Source organism: Perna viridis, chromosome 3 (genome assembly GCF_037379345.1).
Source record: "Perna viridis isolate PV_CMFRI_1.1 ecotype Kerala chromosome 3, ASM3737934v1, whole genome shotgun sequence".
NCBI classification, from domain to species: domain Eukaryota; kingdom Metazoa; phylum Mollusca; class Bivalvia; order Mytilida; family Mytilidae; genus Perna; species Perna viridis.
Genome location: NC_142447.1, coordinates 54,553,053 through 54,580,203, shown reverse-complemented (window position 1 = coordinate 54,580,203; position 27,151 = coordinate 54,553,053). Strand labels below are relative to the sequence as shown.

Genomic DNA, 27,151 nt, shown 5'->3' with positions numbered 1-27,151 from the left:
TTGTTTATAGCATATTCAAACCTTTGTACAGACAGTCAAGACCTATTTGTGGTTTTTACTTATGTTTAATTTTGTGTTGGATGGAAAAGACATTTTTTGCAGCATCAAAAGAAACTTTTTATTTTTGGGGGACAATTGCATTATTTCAGCATATGCTCACAATACACTGCTTCTTCTTTCAGTTGTGATTTTTAGTCTGGCAGAAATAACTGATTGACTGTCTTATAGTATGACATTTCTGTAATGGGTGGACAAATTGTAATTTATTCTAATCAATTTACTACTAACAAAAATTAGATCAGTAGTAACTATCTCTTTATTGTTCTGAATCAGCGCTTTTAACACGAGAATTTATCGTATCGATATATACTTGTGATTGATCGACAGACATAGCAGTATAGGAATTCAGCTATGACTGAAGTTTCTTTTTATAAGTACAGGAGGTTTTTCGATAGATAACATTTGATGATCAAGTGAGATGGAGTATTAGTTATAAAACGAATTTTATTCTTCATCATTTCTTAATTAACACAAGGAATATTGTTTGTCTTGGTGCCCAACATGAGATATTTTGTTTAAAACTCAATCATGAAACATTTAATTTTGAACATCAGATTCAATATTTGTGCTATTCTTAATTAGGCAATACAAGGCTGCACTTGGTAAGTATTCGTATGACTTCGTATGATAGTTTTTGTTCCTTTTTTCACCTTCAGTTTATTTGTAATTACAAGCTGAGTATAGTTAAAAGCTTTTTTCTCCTATAACGGACATCTCATTTTCAAATACTGCGTTGTAATCGAATTAATTTATTATGTTTGAGTTTTTTTCTGGAAGAGGGAATAAACAAAATAAGTTCCAACTCGTAAAAACTTTTTATAAGGAAATACCAGTAAAAATTGGACTTCAGATTGAAGGTCAAGAAGTCTTTATTAATCGTCTATATTTTATTGTGGTGTTATGTGTTGACCTTTGTCAGTTATACTTAACCCTTTTCTAAATGCCCTCTCTGTTTCTCATTACAGAAATGAAAATTCTGTTGTACATATTTGTAATATTTACAGAAAATGTATAGAAACCAAAGAGGGAGAATCTTGTTTTTTTTATAATTTCATTACAAAAAATTAGCTGTTGTAGTGTTTTTGCGATATATTTAAATTTTAAATAAGAAAATTAGCTATTATGAATTTGTTTGTGTCTTCTGGAATTGTACGCTTGAGCAGGATATTTGTCCTTTAGTTCCGGAATTCTGTTATCTATACATCTGTTTATATATTTCGAAATATAATGAATTTACTCTGTTATGAATAATAATCTTTTTAAAGATTATATGCATCTTGACCAGAGACTATGTATTTAAAGATTTAAAAGATAAATGTTTATCAAATATATATGACTCTTGTTACTGATACACAATGCGAATGTTCGAAATTTGTTATCAAACATGATATCTTTTTACGTTAGATCTGATATTAAATTTCGATAGACTTGTAATAATGTTTAGTGACACATTAAAGTTATATTCCAAACATTATATTTAATTATAAATGCTATATCCTGGAAGAGTATTTTGTTATTAGCAAGACAGATTTTCAGTTCGAACATTGGAACCAAGCAATACAGCGATATAAAAAGCAGTTATACATTTCGGTAAATCAACTAGTATTTGACTACGTACCAAATAAAAAATTTAAAAAGGTTTGCAATACCATTTTATTTCAAATACTATCAATTATGAATACATGTTCAATCATTATTAAACAGGAAAAAAATTAATTATTATTATCAGTGTCTGTACCATCGCTAATTGAGTTCAGTAAACATTTCTTTGCATTGTATCTACGACGATAACTGTTGAAATGCTAAATGTAAGATGAATAGTCGAAATTGTGTATGGCGTTTAAATCTAAGACAAAAAGTTATTGAACGGAAAAATAAAACAGATAAGGCTAAAATGTGAAGATATTACGATTCAAAAATTAACCTTGTAACCATTTCATACTTACCTTATACTGAGGCGTTGTAGTCACTTTAAGGTTACTTAAGTATGTGAACGTTATGATTGAATTAATATTTTTAGCGTTCTATACAGAATATTAGGCAATTGGGTTTGATACTGGCTTTATCACTGGTATCTCAAGTCGCGCATGAAATTCCCATGAGAAAGCCAGTATCAAAAAGCATGCAATTGCTTAGTATTCAGATTATGTGTTATTTTTGTATAATAAAAAATAGAAAAATCAAAATTTTTACCAGAAAAACAAGAATACTTTCAAATGACATATTCTGTCGGGATGAGCAAACGTCATTCAACTCCACTGTGACGTTACGATTTATCATGCATGCATGATTTCAAATTAACCTGTTGTATTGTTGTCATCATTAACTCATGGATCGTTACGGTGTCAATCTGTACCCTGAGAACCGATTCGTTCAACGTGTCATAGTATTTTTTCCCCTTTCGTCTACCCCCGACTTGACATTTTGTACGAGCAACTCGGCGGGTGTTTTTAAAAGTAAATACATGAAGCAGGTACTCAAACTCCAAGAATAAAGACCAAGGAAAAAGCATTAATAGTATTAATAATACATTAAAGGCATAAAACAATGAATAAATGGTAGCTGGATTGTGTATTTAAGGATAGACCAATTTAGCAAATATTTCTGCAAATTTTAACAACTAAGAAATGAACAAGTCTCTTGTATTTTTTAACAAACTTTTAGGCTTTTACCCAGTTGTTTCCCCAGGTATAAGAAATTAATTTCCAATGATCGAATTTGGGATTCAAACCTTTGTAACAATTTCTTCTGTTCTTATTTGGATGAGTATTTCCTCAATTTTTATTTTCAAAGGCCACGCAAAAGTAGAACATTTAAATTCAAAAAGTACGCATTTATAATTGGCATAGAAAGTACACTCCACCTAAGAATATGCGTCCTTTCCATTTCTTAAACTACTTTCCGACTAGCATATACCACGTCCGTTCATGTCCAGAAGTTGAAAACTAATGGGGAAAAAACACTATAATTATATTTCTTTCTTCATTATCTAAGCAACAAATTAATCTTCCATCCTGTAATTCACTCTTGGTCGCTTTTCCTTTGACTAAAACGCTTTTAATGTTTTTGTGTGTTTGTGTAGTGTTGGTTAATGTGGTTATAGTTTATTCCGAATTTACAAATGTCTGCTAGTGTCACGTAATGATACAGACAGGCATTCTTTGATGGTATCTAATGTTTTCCTCAGTTTTCTTATCTGGGTATTAAAACTCCTAGTATTTTAACTTAGTTTGTAGATAGTTATTGTTCATTTCATGTAATTGATTCTTATTGAATGGAAGAAAACATGCAGAGTTTTGTTAACACTGTATGACATTGAGTTGTAAAGACGAATCACTTGATATTTGATTTCAAATGGTTTCTTTATTGATTTCAGGAAACTGTTGCTGTTTAATGTTAGACTATTTTGTCTTTTAAATTATTTGAGTGATTAATGACATCCGAGTAATGGTTTTACTTTTGCTGATTGAATTTACCCATCTCTTTTAAATCCTTTAAGATCACATTTTCCCATTACTAACGTAACTTTAACGTATTAAGCAGAATCGCACTACAAAAGCTACAAACATTAATTCAAGTGTAAGTAAATTGAAAAAAGAACCTCCCATATTAAGGTAAGATAGCTTAAAAACACAAATTAAGATAATGACTTCTTCTTACGTCCTTCTTGAAGTAACCCTGTTGTAAAATTGTTCAGGAGTCTTTTCTAATTACACAACTATATAAGGGAATTAGCTCTAATTATCCTGTCGTTGAACAGTTCTGACACTAAGATTGATCCTATTGAAGTGTACTTGAGAAAGACGACAAACTAATTCCTTGCGACTTCTCGTTCGTTTATTCTTCAAATAGGCTTACAGAGAGTATAAAAAACGCTTCATAATAACTTTGCTGATGCGTATATATACGTTTTAAGCAAGTAAGAATTCATAAACTAGTAATTTAGTTATGTAAAGAACTACTTTGGTAGCAAGCTGAGAGGTATCTGTATTTCTTGTATCGTTTTCACTTTCAGTTTACTTTACGTTGCTGGAGTATATAGAGGCAACTATTTTGCTGTACCTGTGTATAATTTTGTTTTTGGGGCAGCTGCAGCTTGCCTGCCTCGTCGATCACTGAAAACCCAAGGGTGGCCTTGAGCTGACATTTTTCATTCCGGTCGAATTGCTGTCTTTTTTTATATATTCATGATAATCATTCACCCTCTATTGTTCAGTAAGTGTTTGTTTCTCTTTATATTTTTAAGTATGATTTGACCGGCCTTTACCGGTCATCTAGTCCATACAATTGGTTGCTTCTTTATATATTAGTTTTTTGAACAGCAAAATAAAAAGCCTTGCAATGTTAGAATCTTTTACTTTAAAGGAATTATGTTTACAAAGGAACAAATATTACTACTTTTAAGGGAACTTTTAGAGACCTAAACGATAATATCGGATTAAACTGGCAATCATGGTCATGTTGTCATGCTGATTATACGATTATACGTGAATCTATCAGCATTAATGCTGGAATAGGTTAAATCATTTTGGCAGTTTGTTAAAGTTTTGAAATAAACGTCTAAATATGTTTAACATCACCAAAAGATGGTAAAATTTAAATAGAATATTTCGGATAACAGATATCCTTCCTCAGCATAGAACTTATAAAATTATATGAGCATAAAACTCTCAAAGTTCAAGATCAAAACAGATTCAGAAGCTGAATGCGTATGCGATTCAGCCTAGTTGGCCGAGTGGTCCAGGGCGCTGGATTTAGTGCAGGCGATGTTGCCATAGATATCACAGCGGTACAAGTTCGAGCCCCGCGGAGGGAACGACCAAACATTTGCTTCGCAACTTTGACAGTTCTAACATCGTTGGGAATTTTTCAGACCCTTCTATATATATATATTATTTATACATGATATATATGATTTTTTTTGTGATTTAAAAAATACATTTAATTTGTTTGCTAGAGTTTAAGATTTAATTGGAGTTGGTGTCATCTTAAAAACTTAGCAACATTATCGTTTAACAAAGTAAGATCTCATTATTGTTATAAAAAACTACAAAGATGCTTCAAACATTTACCAGTATTATTGTGTATCAAACAAAGTGTCGTTTTGGGGAGCAGCTGCTCTTCCCCAGTAATAAAATTACAGCCTTCTTAATATACCTTTCAAGTTCTCTTTACCTTCGTTAGATGAAAGCAGTATAGTCGAATTAAAATCTGACTATATTAATCTGTAAGCTGAATGCACGTCTGGTGAATTATTTTATAATTACTCTACAAACATGCAATATATTTTATATCTGAGTTAGAGATAGCTACACACTGACTACGGATATAGTATGATTGATGTTAAAGATGTTGTTGACGAACTAAAATTGTTGTAAAACTTTCCTGACACCATGGGGATTCGAGATATTGATTCATATTATGGAGTACACTTCATGGACATGACATTTTCACATTATATTCAATTTTGCCTGTTTCGACACATTTTTGTACTCTGGAGACTAGAATTCATATCAACAGAGTTTATTGGTTTTTATGGTACAACAAGCAATAAATCACACCATCTGAACGTAAGAATGAGTATATAAATTTATCATAGTAGTATTATTACCAATTATATGGTAATATTTGATAGTGTCCCAATAGGTAATCACCATTAAATTGGATCATAATGTATTGTTATGTGCTGAGATTCATGCTATGACACTCTAATCTTAGGCCATCATGATTTGCATTAATAAATAAAGTTGATAAGGGCCTAATGGTGTGTTGCTCAATTGATTCCTTCTTTGTAAAACTATGTTAAATGAGGTCAAACAAATCGTTGAACTCCATAAAGCTTCTGTCGTATTGCACGAACAGATTGTTTTTCGTAAGGCTTAACAAGATATAAATAAATAAATAGATATTTTTTGTTTCAATACAACCTATTAATTATCATCATCAACAAATTAAAAGATATACCGGACCTACTATTGAAATAACATACTTCTTAATCAGGCAAATATTGTCCTGTTATAATTGACAATTGCTTATATAGTTCAAAAGATGTGATTTGAATGTATTTCGTTAAGGGTCATCTTTAATATATATCCAAATAGTTTTTTTTCTAAATAAAAATGCGTATATTTCTTAAGCACAATTAAAGATTTGTATTTCGTTTGTTACATTTTATTAGTTCCTTAATTGATATATCCGATATATAGCAGAACAGAGGATTAAATAATCTATAAATTATTGTAGAAAATGTTATGTCATTGAATCGTTGACACTTAATTTAAACACATTTGGCATTATATGATTCAGGGGTATGTTGTTCTTTAGGTATCTGCAATCAAACGGAGTTTGCATAATAAACTCAAAAAGTGTTTCATTCTATTGGTTTGCTTTGCAAAAATAAGTAGTAATGTTTGATTGATAATGTTCTTTTTCATCTTTAATTGATGGTAACACAAGGGACTATACTAAGGAATGTATTTTATAGTTTGTCACTAGTACATAACATTGATTTCTGGCAAAGAAAGACTATAACGTAAGCATATCGCACTGTTTGAATAGTAAAGATAATGATATTATCATATTGTGTTGAATTAATCACAAAATACACCATCAGCTGCAGTGATAAATCAACACTTATCTCTTTATTTTACCAAACACTTCGATGCAAATATAACAAAAAAACACTTTTGGTTCATATCACTTCTTTTAAATCGATATTATGCGCGTAATATATGTACAAACAGTTTTACCTTAGCTCATTTACTACTTACTCAAAATAAGTTACCATCAGATAACCTGCCCAAACTATGCAGACCTTTTAAACCGTGCTTGACTTCATACAATTAGGCTTCCTGGCACATGTTTGTTTTGCTAAAAGATTGAAGTCATCACTACAGAAGTTTTATTGTCGTCATCATTAAATCGTGAATCGTTATGGTGTATCTATATGCACCATGGCAACCGAATTGTTCAACATGTAATTTTCCCTTTCTCTTTTGTCTACCCAGGACATGACATTTTATGAGCAACTCGGTGGGTGCTTCTAGACAAGCAGGGGACACCAACATTTCCGGTTCACCTGGTCCATACTCCCATTTTTTAGTGGAATCCGCGTTGCTCATATATTTTTGTTTCTTTGTAAGTATTATTTTGGTTATTTTATGTTCTTTGTTTTGTGTGTCTATTTTCCCTATCTGGTATTTATTACTGGAATATATTAGCTTGATTTTTGCTCGAATATTGGGTCCCTTGATTTTTCTGTCATGTCAGCCATGGAAATATTTGCAAGATTTGAATTTTTATAAATTTGCTGCCAAATGATTTTTTCAAATTCTACACCCGCTTAATATTAAATAAAAACTGTTAAAATGTTTTGATTTAGATTTTTTTTTTCGATATGAAATGAATTGAACAAATGTAAGAATATGACGTATAAGTAATGGTGATGATACATTTGTTTCTACCTTAAGTACCTCAATTATACTGAACACCACAATAAATCAATCAGAACTAAAGACAATATAGATATTCCTGTGATTACTCTTCCTGTGTATATTAGATCATACATTAAATGGATATCTCTCTGCTTTTCTTGATATACCCATAACTGTAGCCGTTTTATATCAGTATTTGATACTTCTCTTGTAAATACATGTATCTGAAAAAAGGTTCCACGTAACAAGTCGTATGACGGATTTTCATTCATCTTCAACCCATTTGTCTTCGATATGATTTTTAATGTATATTTTTGTGTTAAATCTCAACTTGTAATGCAAAAATTAAAAGAGATTATGTCATAATAAACCTTTGAAGATTTTACCCTCTGTTGCAAGTTATGTATTTTAACGAGATTTCAGAGAAGCCAATTACATTACCAATGATGTGCATCTTACATTGTATTATTTCCTGATTGATTTGATTATGTAGCCTGAGGTTAAGATCATATCTTTGTCTTGTGTTTATCTCATACTCATCTGGGAAAATACAAAAGAAACGCATGTAATGACTGTGATACACATTATTCGATTTTCTTTTCTTATTTTTTGTTGTGAAAAGCTAATCAAATGATTAAATTGATAGTGAAAAAAATAAAGAAATTTTCATTTTAAAAAACACCCACTATAACTTCCACTAATAGTAATTATAAATATATAACAATCTTCTCATCGCCATGGTTACTGGTCGATATGTATAAAATTGTGTTATTTAAGATTAAAATGTCTTTTCGTGTTTCACAATGACCACCCAGACAGCCAGTCACTATGTAAAATGATCATTGCAAGATTATGTCCTGTTAAATGTCTTGATAAAAATATGCGAACAAATATAAATATTGGTACCAGAATGTTTTGAATAATCAGATTGACAAAATATGTATTTTCTTTAAACAGACATAATTTGAAAGAGTAATCATGGGAACCAAGATTCCAGCGGAAATCAAAAGAATGTAATCCAGGGACAAAGACCAGACATGGAAAACAGACAAACAAAACAAAAACAAACAGCAACTAAAATAAAACATACAATGTAAAAAAAGTAAACGAGCAACTTCATTAAAAACTGGGAGCATGGACGAGGTGCACCGGTATTGTAAGCATCCTCTGCTTTTCTAGACGAGTTGCACATAAAAAGTCAAGTCCAGGGTTGACAAAAAAGGAAAGGAAACCTATGACACGTTGAACAAATCAGTTTTCATAGTGCAGATGGATACGCCATAACGATCCACGTCTTCATGACGACGACCATAAAACTTCTGTAGTGATGACTTCAATCTTGTAGCAACATAACCCTTTTCCAGAAGCCTAATTGGAAGAAGTCTTGCGCGATACAAAAAGTTTGCGTAGTTACGGCAAGCTCTGGCATAACGAATGAGTTGTGATATTAAAATTCCATACGCAGATGCTGAAGGGATGTTGCCACAGATGAAAGGAAAGTTGACAAATCTGAATGAAAAGTCATCACATTTGTCGTAAAGTTTGGTCAATAGTTTTCCCTTACCATCGATTTCTAAGTGTAGGTCAATATATGAGGATGACCTCACAGTGTTTGTAGTATCCTTTATCTCAACTTCTTTGGGTAGATGAGATGTATCAAATCCCCGAAACCAGGATTGTTTAACGATGATACGTCATCTATATAGAGGAAACTGAGATTAAGGGATCTAGTTGAACGATGTACTTTATATTGGATCAGATACAAAGTCAGTCTCATAAGAGTGAAGGAATAGGTCAGCAAGTAAAGGAGCACCATTTGTTCCCATTGGAATGCCGACCGTTGTTTGGAAAAATGTGCCCACCACACTTCACAAATATGTTGTCGATCAAAAATAGTCTTGAACGGTCTAATGTACAGCAATCATATGTGTTCGTATTGAAATTAAACATAACTTTATATTTACGCATTTGATATACATTTGTTACATCTTAGATGATACCGCTTGTATTTTCATCGTTTCTTTTCTTTTCTACAATATCGATATGCAAACAGAACTTTTAAATTTATTCATAACATGTACTAGATATACAACAATCACAATCATATCATTAAACGGTTTCTTATTCAAATATATTTATACCCCCACAAAGTATGGGAATATATTGAAATCATATCATTGTGTCTGCCTGCCCGTCTGTCTACATTTCTTGAAAGAGTACTTCCTCCAAAACCACTCAATTGATTGTTATGAAATTTTATAGGAAGGTTTACTATAATTTGTGGATGTGCATGAAGGAATATAATTATTGTCGAAGGTCTCCAAAGAATGTCATTTTAAAACCTCGTAAGTGGAACAAGTGTTTGCACAATGAGTTGATTAGAATCGAGGGTATTCTCTTTGTGAGCTTTCTAATTTGTTTTTGTTATTTTATATTTTTGTTTTTAATCTGTTTGTGTTTAAATTTAGTTCTATTTTGTTTTCTATATTTTGTGTTGTTTTCTTTTGTTACTCAATCATATGTTTTTCATTGTAAAGCGGCTATAAACACAACTTTTTAATAAACTAATCACTACTGCATGGAATTATTCAATAAACATTTTCTTGCTAGCATTATTCATAGAACATAAATCGTACGGATGTGGCTTCTGAACTTTACGAATCACAAAAGTTAACATATTCATCCTAAGAGACTAAGATTCCATAAACATTAATAGTTAATGATATTATGAAACCTTTAACTTTGTGTAAGCAAGACTTAATATGGAACAGCAGCCTATTCAATGTGCCATATCGGAATAAACAGGGAGGGAAACGGTGTTATAAATTGTGATATAAACAATGATTTGTTTCGTTTCATAGGACAACTGGAAACCTCGCATAAATGGAGAAATAACAAAAGAATGGTACAGCATAGAGGAGTTTCTAATGTTGTGTCGGAAATTATCGACGAATGTCACATTTGGATATCATTTTTTATCCTTCCGTTTTTTAGTGGTAAGTGTTTAACTAATGTGACAGTAGTATTATGTCGTAGTTAAAGACCCATTGTATTCAAATGATTGCTATTGTTTTATATTTTCGATGATATTCAAAAAGCGTGTTAATATATGAATAACGGAATACTTTAGGAAAAGTAAACAAAAAGAAGTATGTAAATTGATCGGTGATCAAGTTAGTATTAGGAATAAATATAGAAATGTTTGTGTTCCAGTTATTGAAACATTTCTTGATAGTAAATGAAATAAATGGATTACTTAATATCCTGAAAAATGAAATCTTGTAGGGTACGTAGATGGCTTGATATGAAAAATACAGATAGTCTCTAGATGTCTTAATATTGATAAATCCTCAGAAACATGTGATACCTTGATATCTTTGTGTTAAAAGTATTGAAATCGGTATTAAGTTGGATTTGGTTAAAATATCATTAACCGGACAAATTTGACATTGACGCTTCATGCTGAATTTAAACTATGTTGTTTGAACACCAAAAATGTCTTTCAAGTATTCAGAACTCAAAATTTATAAATTAAACCCAATGTTTTATATCAGATAAAGTAATTATTATTTAAAATTGAACTTCAAAAGTGTTCATGTGGTCTGTAAATTTTTCTGAATAAGAAATAAGCAGAAGACTACTCAAACGATTATTGTCAATAATAAGTATCATCCTGTCTCTATATCGTAATGGTAAATGTAGTTGTATTAGATATATGTGCAGCAATTGATCAACAATTTTATGAAAGAAACAGTTATGCAGAATTTAAAAGAAATAGGATTCATAATTAATATCATAATTAAAAATGTATTTCTGTGTTATTATCATTACACTTACAGTTAAATGTCTATGAAATAAGTTATCGGTGATTAATAGTTGGTGATGAAAGCAAACCTGACATATATTTTTTGTCGTTAAAACAACATGAAAATTATATTCAAAACTTCAATGATTTGAACTCCTCTATTAGAATAAGTTTTGGGCATATACATCGACATTTTCAATTATGACAATTAAATCAGCAATCTTCAGGGGAATCCATTACTCTCACGGGAAGCATCGAGTTGAGACGCATAGTATTATTGATTAATCAGATAACATTCGGCAATCACATAAAATTAAAGTAACCCTATTGTACTACAACTATAAATGAATGCATGAAATGGTACAGCTAAACATATTCTTCTCAGGACAAACACATGAGTTTTGTTTTGTTTTTTTGTTTTTGCTTTTTTTTGTTTTTGTTTTTGTGTTTTTTTTTTCAGAACAATTCTCTGTAAGGAACAAAAAATAGAGAAAACATGGAAAGCACAAATGCCCAATATTGCATATTTTTATTGTATGAAGTCTTCACTCTTCAGCTCGAAAGGTCATTCATGCCATTTTCATTTTGTCTGTTCCATGGACACCTTTAATGGATTTATGTTATAACTTTGTTCAGTACTTATCAACACATACATTTTAGCATCTAATACAATTATTTATCATAGTTGTAAATCTTGGCCAAAAATAGTTTAACAGTACATTTAAAAAATGGAAACGTTTGCATTATAAGAATTTCTATTTTCAACTACAAAAAAATACATCCTTGAATAAGTATTTCCTTTGATCGTTACAAAAATTAAACCGGACTCTAAAATATAAAAATAGAGACAAGAGTTAGTTTTTTTTATATTAAAAAAACTTAAATGTAATTACAGTGGCAAAAAAGGGAACATATGAATTTGTTGATGATTTCTATACCTCAAGCTTTTGATCTTTTAATAATACTTCATTTCAATCAAGTAGTAAACATATCAGGAAACAAACAGGATATATCAGCAAAACAAAACAATATTTCGTATATAAGTATAACGGTCATGGTCATGTTTGTAAAAGCAGAAATTTTGAAGTTTAAGCTCTGGTGTTCTTTTGAATTTTTTGTAACAGTAATTGTTTAACCTGCTTTTTATAGTGACTGAATAAAAATCAATCGCTCTGTTGAAAAACACCAAAACAAATTGTCACTTCCTAGAAAATTACCTTGGTCCCCATTTTCTCTCAGAATTTCTCAAGATAAAAAAACACATCTGTAGTTTTCTCTAAACTTCTTATACAAAGACAGTTCAATCGACTTTTGACAATATAACATATCTATGGATGTAATATTGTATCTTTTGTAATTTAAAATTACATAGAACAGGACTTTGAAAACGAAAAAGTGACTAATTTTGGAAACTAAAAAGTTTTTTTTTTTCATTTCAGTTTGTGGACACGTTTAATACCCTAGTATGTGAATATACGGATGCAATAACATATAAATACTGGATTTATTATTATCTAGGAGTTTCTAAAGAATAAAATTATTATGTCTGCATTAATGCTTTCCACAGAAACAAGTTTATTGTAAACTGCGAAATTTTCTTTTTAGGTCATGTAGATATCAAATGATGTTAGGTTTAAAGGCAAGGGTTTGACAAAAAATTGAGAAAGAATTAAAAAATAATCCCTAATTTAGATATTAATTTGTCATTTAGACTTGTTGTAGTAATCATCAAGGAAATTAAAAGCTTGAGATTTCCACATGATTTTGATAGAGAGAATTGCTCTTAACCCTTACCATGCTGATTTGTTTTAAAAAATGTCTAGATCTTGATATTTTGCAAACTGATGTAAAATATATCAAATAAGTTTCATCATGGTGTTAATTTTTATGTTAAGTTAAAGGTATGTGATCATGGGATTGAGTGGATTTGGCGAGGAAATGGTGGGAGGGTAGGTGGCCATGCGAGGCGAAAATAGGTCTCTTGCCTGAAAATGGTCATTTTTGTCATTTTTCGCCTATTGTGGGACTCACTAGGGGTAAGACAGTATTCAAAGTGTAATTTTGTATACCCTCTGAAGGACATTTAGCCATATCAGGTTCATTACAGGCGTAAATGGAAGGCCAGGTGTCCTCATGTGAAAATATGAAGAGTTTTTGCATTTTTGGCTTCAGATTTGCCTACAAAAGGAAGCGGTTAGTATAAGGGGTTGACATTATAGGAAGGGTGAGAGACATAATTATCCGATAGAAAGAGTAATCAAGGGAACCAAGATTCCAGAGGAATTCAAAAGAAGGTAATCTAGGGACAAAAACCTGATTGTTCCTGGATTACATTCTTTTGATTACCGCTATAAACTTGGTTCCCTTGATTACTCTTTCAATGTGGTTTAGAATTAATCAGAACTTTTAAGAAACAGGGAGTGCTCTTGTTAAAATGACTGAATGGGATATGTAGTATACATTTAAAATTTTCCCAATTACTGCCTAATGTTTACTATCTTAAGAAGCTTTAAAAATTGATTTGTAATTCCCGTTTTAGGTACGTGTAACGTTTAATTCTTTTTTTTTTTAGTCCAGAACAAAACTAAATCGGTATACTTCTTATCTACTTTACACTTACACATAAAGGCATTGATAGACATAAATCAGTAATGATCGCTTATAAAAAAACAGTTTTGTTTTTACAATCATTGATAGTAGTGATGGTCGTTACGGGTATAAGAGTCAAGTATTTTAGCAGGATTCGTTCAAATAGTGCTTTTCACAGTCCCGAGTATATTTTGGTCAACTCAGTTCCAGATAAGATTAAGATTTTACTTTCAGAATGTGTTAAAATACAGGTTAAACTTTTGTATAACAATCTGCAAAATTAAATACACAAGTAGCTTCCTGAACTCCTGTACTGATTTGACTGTTGCATAATTTAACTCAGTACATACGGGTTATCAAGAAAAACGAAAGGATGTAGCATTATATAATCGCTAGCTGAGATAATTCTCGTGCTGAAAAATATTTTATTATTGAATAGAGTTATATGTGCTTAATTTCTCATGTACTTTGACATGAAATGAAAAAGTATAAACATGAATAAAAGGCTGTCTGCCTTATCTTACTGAAGCGTATAAAATGAAAATGAAAAAAATATGGGACATAGCATGTCAACATAATTATTTTAAAGTAATATTGGTACTATACTATAATCCAAAGAAGCCAGTGAATGTTAATAGACTGTGGCTTTATATTATGTTCGGAAAAGTGTAATGTAAAACACAAAAAGCAGAGTCATGACATACAAAACAGTATCTTCCTTACATTCGACAGTCACAGCTAAATCACGTGTGATGTTGTCGAAAAATTATCATGTCATTTCATAAAATGATTTACTTATTTTCATTAAAAAGATTGAAACTTTTACAATGTCATGCAACAATCATGTTGTTTTTCTATCACATATTCATTTCAACGAATAATTAAATAAATGTCATTTGCAGTAATAAAAACCTATTTATTCTCTCTGTGTAACCTGCTGATAATCATTACAACATTAAACTATAATTCCACATGATAAGTTTAATTCTAGAATTTAAAGTCAATACAAGGCTCCTGTTAATTTTCTAATGGAAATCTTTGCTGGTGTATGAAGGAATGTTCAGTTCTCATGGTGAAGTAACTTTAATCTCTTATTCCTGGTGTGCTTTAGAATCACCATTACAGTTTTATATCAAAGTAATGATATAATATTCCCAGATCAATTGACTTTCGATGTTTTTGTTTGAATTTGTCGAAAATTAAATTTGTTTAGACAGAAAATGATCAGAGAACTTTGACAAAAATGCTTGAAATTCTATTCATTTTGCACTGGAAACTATAAACAAACTAGGACATTTATTTCTAGAAGTAACATAAAGCAACACAGTAGAATAAGGTTTAATTGTTTTTCTTGATGAGCATTTTTGAACAGAAAGATTTAAGACCATTATTTGTTATTGATATAGGTTGATTTTATCAACAAAAATTAAGAATGTCTTTGGCATATGCTATACACTTATATAAAATATAAAGGTGAACAATAAAAACAATCTGATAATGATTTTCGTTGCAAGTTTTGTGTTTGCAAGTGCGTAGATACATATTGTTTTTTAAACTTTAACCCTTTTACGTATTGCAAGTACCCGTGTTTCGTTTTTATTATTTTTTTTATTTTAATTTGTTTGTTTTTAACATTTGCCTTACTGATTAACTGAAAATTACTTTTCATGTAAGAAATCATATGTAATCATTGGATTTATATTTTCTATCTGATCGATGAGTGAATGAAGCATATTTTCGTTAAATATTTATTTCCAGTCCTAGCTTATATGTTTTATTTATATAGTAACTAAATGTACTTACTGACTGAAATAGCTCCCTGGAGACAAAAAAATGAAACTATTAATTAAAAAATTGGAATGACCTACAATTGAACTGTCCGCTAAATACCATTTTAATTCTTTAGCTTCTTCTAAAAATAAGGGCAACTTATGTAGAAGCAGAAAACAGGGAAAACAGAGCAGTATATCGTGCTGCAAAGTTGTGATAATTGTCTGTTTTGCACAGAGACATATTTTAACATTGTATCATTTATATTTGATGAAATATTTGTTGCAGCCTTAGTTGTCAGCGGATTGCAATCAAATGCACCATTCTTCGAACCGAGAGAGAATAACATATCTTTCCACGTCGGAGAAACTGGAACACTATTGTGTTCTGTTATTGGTTTGCAGACAAGATATGTAAGTTTGTTTGTTTGGTTATACAAAACTGTACAAATTAGATGAAATAATATGTTCAACAACACCAAACGAACATATTTAAATGTCCCGAGAACGAGCTGAATAATTATGTTCTAAAATAATATTGTTATGATTTCAGTGGTCTCTCCATCTAAACATAAAATTTAATGTTGAATTGTAGAAACATTTCAGTCTGTGCTAACCACATTATAAGAGGAGTATTGATGTTTTGGATGAATTCGAATTACAAATGCAGAACACCGAGTTTGAATTATCTACTACTAAATTACACCTAATTCCTCTGTAAATGCTTTAAAGTGAATTCATTAGAACTGTATCATGTTTACAAGAAACTCATATGAAATTGAAATCAGCTTTAATTGCAGAATCCTTTTCAATTACGATACAACATTTCTTTAAAATTAAATGTTACCAACGTTGAAAGGGAATTTAATTATCTCATAAAAAGTATAAATTTACATAGATTATACATGATGGAAATGCTATTTTATGTATGTTTTTAGCAATAGAAAACAATATAAAAAAACTATAAATTATATATAATGCCCTTAGCGGGTAGTTATTCTTAGTTCGAGAATAATTATAACAGTAGCAATTATTTTAAACTTTATATTCTTTTTCATTCAAAAATCAATTATAATATGATAATGTATATATAGGTGGTGTGGAGACGTATGTCTGAACCAAATCCTCTTACTATTGGAGATTTTGTTTATAGTCCCGATGAACGAATTTCCGTAAGGAGGGTAGAAAAGAAAAATGAGTGGAATCTTATCATAAAAAATATTCAACCTGATGATGCAGGAGTTTATGAATGTTCTGTTAGCTCCAGAAAAAAATACAAGAGGCTGGTTTTACTACGAGTGGACGGTAAGATTATTCATACAAACTTAAAAGCCATATTTGAATGAGTAATCAAGAGAACCAAGGTTATAGCGGTAATCAAAAGAATGTAATCCAGCGACAAAGACCAGACATGGAAAACAGACATACACAACAAAGAACATAAAGTAACTAAAATCATACATACAAAGTAACAAAAGTAAATGAGCAACTCAGACTCCACTAAAAACTGGGAGCATGGACCAGGTGCACGGTTCTTTATTATCTACTTGCATCTGAACCGATGAAGCCATTTGGCTTGTGTGAACCCCAAGTTACAATTGGTTTAAAGCATATGATTCAATACTTTCAATTTTTATCACTTTTAAATCTTTAATGCTCACTCTTTGTAACTGACGTGAATTTCATTACATTTTCTATTCTTTTTGAAGTGCTGCTTAATATAGAATGTGCTTTTTATAGAGACAAAATGGATAAACAGATCAAACAGCTGGTTGAACGAAAATGGTAATCATCAATAGTTTCATTTAAAGATAATTTTAAATACTCAATTGAAACCTTATTATGCCTCTAATTCAACCTTATCAACAACATTTAACATAATTTTGTCGACGGCAATCTTTTATAAACCTCATTGACAGACCCATAAAAAGTACTATCCAGCATATAAGGTGTCCATTAACTTTGAATTAATGTAAGCTTCTGAAAACAATTTGATCTGAAAAAAAATTCAATTATCCCAGGTTATTTTAAATCGTCTTTCATATTTTCCTCAGACGGAATTTATACAAAACCAGGTAAGTTTGCATTATTGCTGAGTTGAGTGTATGCATTTTCTCTATGTTGTCAGACGTATATTTTTACTTGGAAAGTCGCATCTTTCATTTTTAACTTTTTTTCTTCTTAGATGACATAATTAAATTGGACTTTTTTTGTAAAACAACAGGCGACACTCTATCGATAATTGATTCTGAACCGGTTGCTCATGCTATTTAATTTTCATAGTTCATTGCTTAGTTTTTTTATGTTTTTTTTTTTGTTTGGTCGAACTCGGTGTTTTGTTTTACTCTTTTGTATTGTATTTGTGCTGTTTTTACATTTAGAAATCTAATATCATTCTTATTATTATTATTTAAACACAAAGGATGGGCATAAAATTGCAACCTGTCAAAATCGGTAAAATCAACAGTCCAAATAGTGCAGAATATATGAACAACAAATAAGTGAAAAATGGAACTAAATACTATTACAACCAACCTTTGTTGTGTTGCGACCGGACCTATCCGGGATTGGCCCTGTCTATTCTATATTGGTTCTGATAGTGTTAATCTTAGTTTAGGAAAGCGCAATCTGCAAGCAGTGTGAATGTGCTTTAAAATGATACAGAGCTTGTAAAACAAATAATGACTGGAGAGCTGAAAAAAGAGATCACAAGTTTCCGCTGCACAAAAAGTGAGGTTTTTTGGGGAGTAAGGTTCATTTCTCTGCCCCTCACCAGAGTATAATAATTAATATATAGTGCTTTATGTTGTCTGGAATGTAAATAAGAATGATGTCTCTCACCCAAATTTCTGTGTTGACTCCTTGTATTGACTACTTCCGGCTTTAGGCCAAATATTAGAAAAAAACTAATTTTCACACGAGTTGCTCTTTAAGGGACTCCTGACCTCCCACTCGTGACTGTAACAACCTTATTTGGCGTCAGTGGTCTTCAAAGTCTACAAGCTGTGCTTTGGTTCCTGTTTTGCTCCTCTTGAATCCAACATGTAGCAAAAAAGGCCTGAAACGGACAAAATTGACCATTTTCGAGTGACAGACCCATTTTCCCGCGTTGGCCTACCCACCACCCGAAGACCTCCTCACCCCATTCCCACCACCCTGTGATCTTTAACTTATATATAATAATTAGCATCAGTACCATTGTGCAACTAATTTGGATATGATTTGCATAAGTTTGCAAAGTATTGAAATCTAACCTTCCTTACTGAACGATTCAGCGATTAAGCAAGTAAACGGTTATAACAAAATCCCCGAACTAATAAACACACCAGCTTCAAAATTAGTTTTGAATTTTGTGGGGAAGATGCATCAAGTTCAAGATGGATAAATAATGTTCAAGTATAAACTTAAGAAAATCAATTTGTTGATATTATGAGATCCATCATCTATAATTTGTTTGTTAGGAACAGAATTGTTCGATAAGATTTAAATATCGGAAATATAACTTTTAAGGGCTGTGTTTGAGACTTATTTTTAGCTCACCTATCCAAAGGCCCTTTTTCAACGATTTTTGCTATTTTTAATGTTATTTCTTTCAAAATCTTCTCCTCTGACACTACTTGACCAACTGAAACCAAATTTGGTATGAATATTTCTTGGGGTATACTGCATAGAACTGAGGTGGGAATTATTGATTCGTTGAAAAACATGGCCGCCGTTACTAAAAATAGAACATAGAGGTCAAACAGTAGTTTTTCACATATATCTCCAAAACCGTTAGGTTTAGCCAAACCCTTTCAATTACTGAAATGATCCTTATTATAAGGCCTTCAAAGGTCCTCAGGGATCAAGATTGTCGGGCGACTCCTTGTAAGAGTTATTGCCTTTGAAAGATGATTTTTTTTACAGTTTTCAGCCAATATTTGGAAACCTATGATAGATAGAAAGAAACTTTCAATTGCTGATATGATCCTTATGATAAGTCCTACAAAAGTCTTCTTGAGTCAAAGTTGTTGGACATCTTCTTGTTAAATTCATTGCCCTTGAAAGACAAACTTTAACCAGGTGTGCAATTCAGGCTCATGAGAGCCTCTTCTTTAAAACCTTTGTCCAAAAGCCTGTCTCTTTGGCAATGGTGGCGCATTGAGAAGTCAGAACAGTCGCTCCTACCTCTGTCATGCATTACCCATTTTGAAATATAAAAAATTATGTTAGGGGAAGCTGGTATATTACTGCACATGATGGGGACATCTATAATTTTAAAATAACAATCGTCTTGTACGTCATATAGTTTTGTTCTGAGATGACTACTTTCGTCAAATTCAAGGTGAAAGTCTAAAAATGATGCGAAAGAAGCTGTTTCAGTGGTCTCTTTTCATTCCAGTTTTGGTGGATAAGTAGACTGAAGCCAAATCATCAATATATCTATATGAAAATTAAAAAAAAATTATAGGGTCTAGCTTCTTAGTAATCGTTCATATAAAAATCAGCATTATGTAACGAAATTAAAAATGTGGGTTACAATTATTTTCAAACAAAGGGTTTGAATTGATATATTATAAAAAGAACTATGCAAAATTTATAAATTATATGACACACTTATTCATTTAATACTTTTAACATACTAGTAAGACAATGCTTAAAATAATAACATTTCTAATCTAATCTAATATTTAAAATTTGTATAATTACTATTCTTCATCAGACATTCAAATGACAGGAAAGGACTTCATAAGTAAAGGGCATTCTATAGTATTAATATGCAATGCCACCGGTGAGGATTTTGCTCCTGATGGAGTTGATTGGTTTATCAAAGGACATAAAGTAAACCGCCGTTTGATGCCTAGAGTTAGAATACATGACCGAGTTGATGGTTCGAGGAGAACTTTATACAGCAAGCTAGAAATAAAACATGCTGTGATGACAGATAAAGGAATGTACGTCTGTAGAGGACCTAATCAAAAAACAGCAAGTCACACAGTGCATATTTTAGATGGTATGTGTCTTAAAATGTTTAATATTAATTCAACCTGGAAAAGCTACGTATATTTTTAAGCCTTCAGTTTATCAATAAATGTAGCTAAAGTTATTTTGAATACTTCATTATTGTTAAATAACACTATAACAATAAAATGCATCATCACGTGATTAAATGTCGATCGGTGACCTAGTGATCCAATTTGTAATTTGTACACTATATACTGTACAGTCTAAAGTATTTGCTGAATCTTTGACACAGCAAAATACTTTTTTGGATAAAATCAACACTTCCAAGTGCATGTAAGACAGAAAGGTATGTCAATGGTGCACGCCAGTCAATTGATGAGAAATCTCCAAGGCCGAAAAAGTATATGTTTCCGATCACCATTCTAAAATTTTGTCGGGTCGGTAGGTAGGGATTTATTTTTATTTAACTTTTTTTAAAATGAACTAAGTCATAGTGACACCAACTTAGAATAAAATGAACCGAATATGCAAAAACTAATAGACTTTGTCCACGGCCTAGGCCCTGTAGGGATTCGGCGCTTGGGATATTTTCTCTTTTGACGGTGGTGGTCAAAACAACAAATATTTAATTCAAGTACGAATCTTAAAAGGGATTATCCACGACCAAGAGCACACGGTATGTGTGTTTACAATTGAATCTAAATATAAATAACCAATATTTCTTTTTGTTGTTTTTTTCATCTAGGATAGGAAAACATCTATGGCTTTATTTTTTACTATATTTTCTGAAAGACAATCGGCAGACTTTATCATTATTTTTTTTCGAAATAACAGATAAAAACTTTTGGATAGGGGTCTGAAGGAGGGTCGGTAAGGCGACCGGAAACATAACATATTTTAGGCCTAATAGGATGGTCTATTTATTACTCCAGCAGTGCTAGAGGTTGTCTGGCAAACTATTTTGTTACAAAACACATAACATTGAAGAATCTGTTGAGCTAAGGTTGTCCAATTAGCTGCCTATTACTGTAACATGAAGTTTCAGGAACTCTACATTATACATATAGACATTATGTACACGTAAAAGTGCAGTGTACAAGTACGTACATTCCCAAGGAGCTCCAACGTCAGACTGCACGTACTAACATGATTTTTAATTTAACCATTTTTGGTTTATGACTTCATGTCAATACAGTAAAGTTTGTACATGTACATAAAATGTAAGTTTAGTCACATTCATACTTAAACGTTGTCAAAAAGGGTGGGGATTTTGTTACGTATCAAGACATTAATACTACACACGTAAAAATAACCAAGTTTTGTTTAATTGTGAAGAAGATTTACAAGTTTGTAAAACAAATTGCGGTTGTATATTGGTATGGTGCCGACAGCGGCGTAATCGTCGGTGGCGTCCGTGCCGTCGTCGTCCATATTCATTTGGTTTTCGTGCGATGACTTAAGTTATGGTTGATCAATTTTTATGAAATTTTGATATGATTTTACTAACTACTAAAAGAATGCTCCTAATTAATTTTGAGTATATGACCCCTACCATTTTCAAATTAGGACCATCCATGTAACTGACAGATACCACACTGTTGGTTTCTGTTAATCTTAAAAAAAGCTGAGAGTCCAGAATTTTACCAAGCTAACGTACTTAAAGTAAAATGGTCAAACCTTAACATGACATATCAATTTCAAGAACTCCATGCAAGTACACCTTCAAGAAAGAAGCATTGTTATATGTATATGACTTGTCTTATGGTTATGGCAAGCCATTGTGGAATTTGTTCCCCATTTAGATGTATAGTAACATATGTTAATGAGTATTTATCAATACACGCATAATTAAATTATTGATATCAATATATGGAGTAGTTTTCTAGACAATGCAAACACATTCAACACAAAACATATGTATGTTCAATCAAATTTGCTCTTCGGGCAATACCAGTCTGCATCCATACATGCCCCTCGGGTAATACCAGTCTGTGTCCACACTTGTATATTTATAAAAGACATATAAACACACTTTTGTTAAATACATAGGAAAATGCAATATCTGCTATTATGTGTTAAGTACCGATATGCAAACATATGTTTTTGACCGGTATGGAAACATGTGTTAATGTCCAGCATGGAAGCATTTGTTTGGTATAGAAATATCTTGGACCTACGGATGCAAACATATATATGCAGTGTCTTAATTCATGTATAAACTCTTCATATATTAAGTCATATGAGATACACATTATTACACCACGATGATCATTAACAACATTTATGTGATATAAACTTCGAATTTGATGTACCATCATATCTTCTTAAAGGCGTGATTCCCCCATGCCTTTACGAAAATTCTTATTCCCAAAAAGAGAAATTTCCATTTTCGGCTAAAACGGCATAAAACGGCTATAGTATATATATAAATTCGCCAATATTTGCTTTTAAATATCAAATGTATTAATTTGGAATTGCTATAAAAAAATTCTATATTAAAATAACTGTCCTCTCCCATTTGAAATCTCAATTCCCTCATAAACCATAGAAAAAAGTTAACCCTAAACATGTTATAAAAATATGAAATTTGTTTTGCAAAGCATTTGAACAACATATTGTATTTTTTGTATGTGTGTTTATTAAAAGTTGTATACAATCCCACATTAAAAAGAATTTTATTACGTCACCTGAAAAAAAAAACAATCCAAGCTTTTAAAAGAAATCTATATTGTCACCTAAAAAAACGATCCTAGCATTTAAGGTAGGCCTTACGTAATATTTCTAGTTGATTAACTTTCGTATTTATTCTCGAGGATGGCATTGAATGGACATACTTCAGAACGTAGGTCACCCAAATTGATTTCAAGATAATTGAGGCTTAATAAAGGCATCTTTTACAACATTCTTTATGATTTTTTAGGAAATCTTCATTATTTCGTGTACTATTAAACAACTGGCAGATAATATTATAATAAGTTTATATAACAAACTATAAACTGACATTCTTACATATTTTAAAAAAGAAAATTGGGGGTTATCGAACTCTTTTTCTCGTAATATTGAGAAAACTCAAACTCCCATTTCATTTCCACAAAACATGTTCCCGCCAATTTTCTCCCCATTGCAAGAATTTTTCCGCCAATTATTTTCCTTTGAAATGACTTAATACAGCTCATATTTGTAATTTTACCATGCTAGTTTTATGTAAAAAAAATGTTTTAAATATTTTGAACATTAATTTTATATCATTTAAACACTATTAGTTAATTAAAAAATTATGTATGTATGTCTGTACAATTGCAAGATGACTGAAAAGAATGTTCCATGTAATAGGTATTATGTAACTTAAATGAATCATATTATTTCACCTGACTTCCTTTCATAGTATTTCATTTTTTTTTTGGTACACATTCTTTTATTAACAAAAACAAATATTATCATCAGTATATTTACGTTACGTCTTTAAACACACTTTTCAAAAATAGGACAAGAAATAATGTGATGGAACTCGTTTGTTCGACATGTTTGTTTCCTACTTAATAAATTACCGTACAATGTCGTAATGCGCATTTAATGCTTGAATTTTTTTTTCAGAAGAAAAGTCAAGTCTTGGAAAACGTGGTACGTACTCATATATTATCATCATTACTACTGGGTGTGTTAATGAATTGATGGCTTATCTTGTATGGGTCATTAGACCTATACTGCCAGTTTATATCTTGATAGCCTATATTATAGCAAATAATTGATTCACAAAATAAACTTTAATATACATGCAAATATCCTACTAATAGACGGATGTAGCTGAAAGTTATATTGCATCAGGTATATGGTAGAAGACTTCGTAACAACAATGATTGTCTGAAAACATTGTTCAATCATGGCATCACGGAAATCTATTTTGTCTCTAATTTCTGATTGGTAATTGTCATTTTCACAGTGCAACACATTTTAAAGTCACTTAATGATTGAGGGAAATTACAAAATTCGAATTTTTTCTAAGAGGTCAATTTAACATATAACACATGCGCTCTTTAGTCTAAATTCATCGAATTAAAACTTCTCAATTGAAGGTACATAGAACACACTTATGAAAATAGCCAGATACAATAGCTTTTTTTTTCATTTTTGTGTTTTAATGGAAATACCAAGTGTATATTAAGCAGGCTTTCACACTTGTTGACATTTTTTCTTTTCATGCTTACTAGGAGAGGACATTCCATTAAATCATGGTATTTATAAAATTGTCAAGCTATTGCTAAATTTTTGAAATGAAGCGAATTTATAACAGAGGAAACTCTCTTTTTTGTTATATAAATATAATGAAACTCACAGTTTAAATTGGAGAGATCGAACCAATTTAAATAAGTTAAAAACTTACGATAAGACAGACAACTTATTTTCGTTATCTTGTGGTACAAAATTAATGGAAAAAAGCATCCGTGCTAAATTTACTTTAACGCAAGGAATAATAAATCAAATCGAACAAAACCACGAACAGGAATATCCGCTTAATTTGCTGATCAGATCCGATCCGAATAAAGCAACTGCTAAAATTAATCGATTTATTTTCCTTTTCCAGATTTCGCACATGACTGTTCAGTAAGACACTATTCAGTCCCTTGCTTCACAAGATTGATCATAGGGGTACTTTGTTTTACATCGACATGGTTTACGCATGCCTGTTTCATCACTTGACATGTAACATAATAAACTCAGCAGTGTTCTAAAACGGTTCTAGATCCGTTATCAACATATCCAGTCCATTGTGGGGAAGATTATACCCTTCATGGTATTACATCGAAGAAGACAGATGACAAGACAATCACTTAACGGGTTTAACATGGTCTAGCTAGTAATAACGGAATGACCTTTGCTCATAATGAAAATGTGCGTTAAATATGCATTAGATTTTTACTTTCCACATTATCGGGTTATTGATTCAATGTTCATTACTTTTTGATAAACAATTAAATCTATCCATTTTATTTTAAAAAAAAAATGAATGATCAAAATATGATTGTTGTAGTTTTTGTATTTCTAATAATGACACTATATTAGTTGCTTACTTACATCGTCTATTTAAAGTAAAGTAGGGAATGTAATTTTCTTGTAATATGAGCATAGCTTCATAAACAGCAGTAATTTCAAGTACACATTTGTGGTTTTAACGCTTTAACATATGCTTCTAAATATACCGAAGAAGACGTTGAAATGTTTGTTGACATGTTTTTAAATAGAGGGTTGGCATCCAAATTTGAACAAATTAGGCTACTTACTGACATTTCCCTTCACTCTTATAAGTCTAAACTTGTCTGATCTGACCAAAAAGAAGGAGCATCACTTGGCCAGATCCGTTGATCATAGGTTCCGCTATATAGATGACGTATTGTCTTTAAATAATCCCAGTTTCAGGGATTTTCCACATCGCATCTATCCCTATGGATTTGAGATAAATGTCTAAAGACACCATGAAATTATCCTAATATATTCACCTACACATAGAGATCGAAAGAAATAAAGGGGAAAAAGAATCCCAACTAAACTACAAACGCGATGACTTTGCAACATCACTTCAGCACCTGCATATTGAGTTTTCATTTCACCACTCATACGTTATGTCAGAGCTTGCCGAAGCTTTTTGAACCGTCCAAGACTTTTTAAATTTAGGCTTCTGGAACAGGTTATGCTGCTACAAGATTAAAATTATTACCATATAAGTTTTATGATGGTCTTCATTGTCTTATGGATCATTATTGTGAATTCATTTGCACAGTGAAAACCGATTAAATCACCGTGCCATTGTTTTCCTTTCCTCTTTCGTCTAACTCGGACATAGCATTTTATGAGCATTTCGGCGGTTGTTTCCAGATTAGCAGAGAACGCTTACCGATTCCCCTGGTCCATGCTCCGAGTTTTTAGTGGAGTCCGGGTTGTGTATGATATTTGTCCTGTGTTGTCTCTATTACGGCAATTTATTATTTGAATTCAGCTCGAATCTTGATTCTCGTGATTTGTGTAAAGAACGCTGTATTTTTACACAGTTTTACATAAAAAAAATATCAGTGTACATTTTATATTGCTCTATTTTTTAGTGTACTTTTTATTTCATCTGGTTGATCCAAGGATATGAACGTCATCAGTGTTTGTAGGAAGACCTTTTTTGTGATAGAAAGAACAAATGACAAAATGAACATGATTTTTATGGCGACATTTGAGCGAAGTAGATTCAGACAGTACCGATGTATATTGTTAAATGACATTTTCCGTATAACGACTTCATTTTATCCTTTATTTCGAAATAAAATATTATGTTGTAAACAATACTTGGTCATGAGGTTTTGATATCCCAGAAGTTTCCTTAAATAGATGTTATGATATTTACCAGCAATAAAACTTAGGAAAAACATCTAGAAACGAATTTGTATGTAACTGTCTATCTCTGACTCCCAAATATACACCATCATCCTGTAATTATAGGTAGGTTGTTGTTTAGAAAGAATATGATAAAACGAGTATATTTCATTAAATATCGATTATCAAATTGAGCA

General features: G+C 31.3%; 1 protein-coding gene across 7 annotated transcripts; it reads left to right on the top strand.

Moving 5' to 3' along the window:
* LOC148622939 (zwei Ig domain protein zig-8-like) lies at positions 1 to 26,924 on the top strand. Of its 7 annotated transcripts, XR_015920733.1 has the most exons (11): positions 6 to 662; positions 10,355 to 10,489; positions 15,946 to 16,070; positions 16,751 to 16,961; positions 17,397 to 17,441; positions 17,711 to 17,731; positions 20,359 to 20,649; positions 24,195 to 24,221; positions 24,809 to 24,832; positions 25,183 to 25,490; positions 26,696 to 26,924. XR_015920733.1 is itself a non-coding variant. In XM_088573311.1 (10 exons), the coding sequence occupies exons 2-10, from the start codon at positions 10,396 to 10,398 to the stop codon at positions 25,296 to 25,298; spliced, it is 954 nt and encodes a 317-aa protein (XP_088429437.1). In that variant the 5' UTR covers positions 6 to 662; positions 10,355 to 10,395; the 3' UTR covers positions 25,299 to 26,671. The 7 variants fall into 7 exon arrangements, 6 of the variants coding, with proteins under 6 accessions (XP_088429441.1, XP_088429443.1, XP_088429437.1 ...); XM_088573311.1 differs by lacking the exon at positions 26,696 to 26,924 and having other exon boundaries at positions 25,183 to 26,671; XM_088573315.1 differs by lacking the exons at positions 17,397 to 17,441; positions 26,696 to 26,924 and having other exon boundaries at positions 1 to 662; positions 25,183 to 26,673.
* The last annotated feature ends 227 nt before the right edge of the window (positions 26,925 to 27,151 follow it).

Coding starts and splice junctions, on each gene's coding strand:
- LOC148622939 (XM_088573311.1), top strand. CDS start 10,396: ATGGTACAGCATAGAGGAGTTTCTAATGTTGTGTCGGAAATTATCGAC. Junction 20,650..24,194: donor CACAGTGCATATTTTAGATG/GTATGTGTCTTA, acceptor TTTTTTTTTCAG/AAGAAAAGTCAAGTCTTGGA. Junction 24,833..25,182: donor GGACATTCCATTAAATCATG/GTATTTATAAAA, acceptor TTCCTTTTCCAG/ATTTCGCACATGACTGTTCA.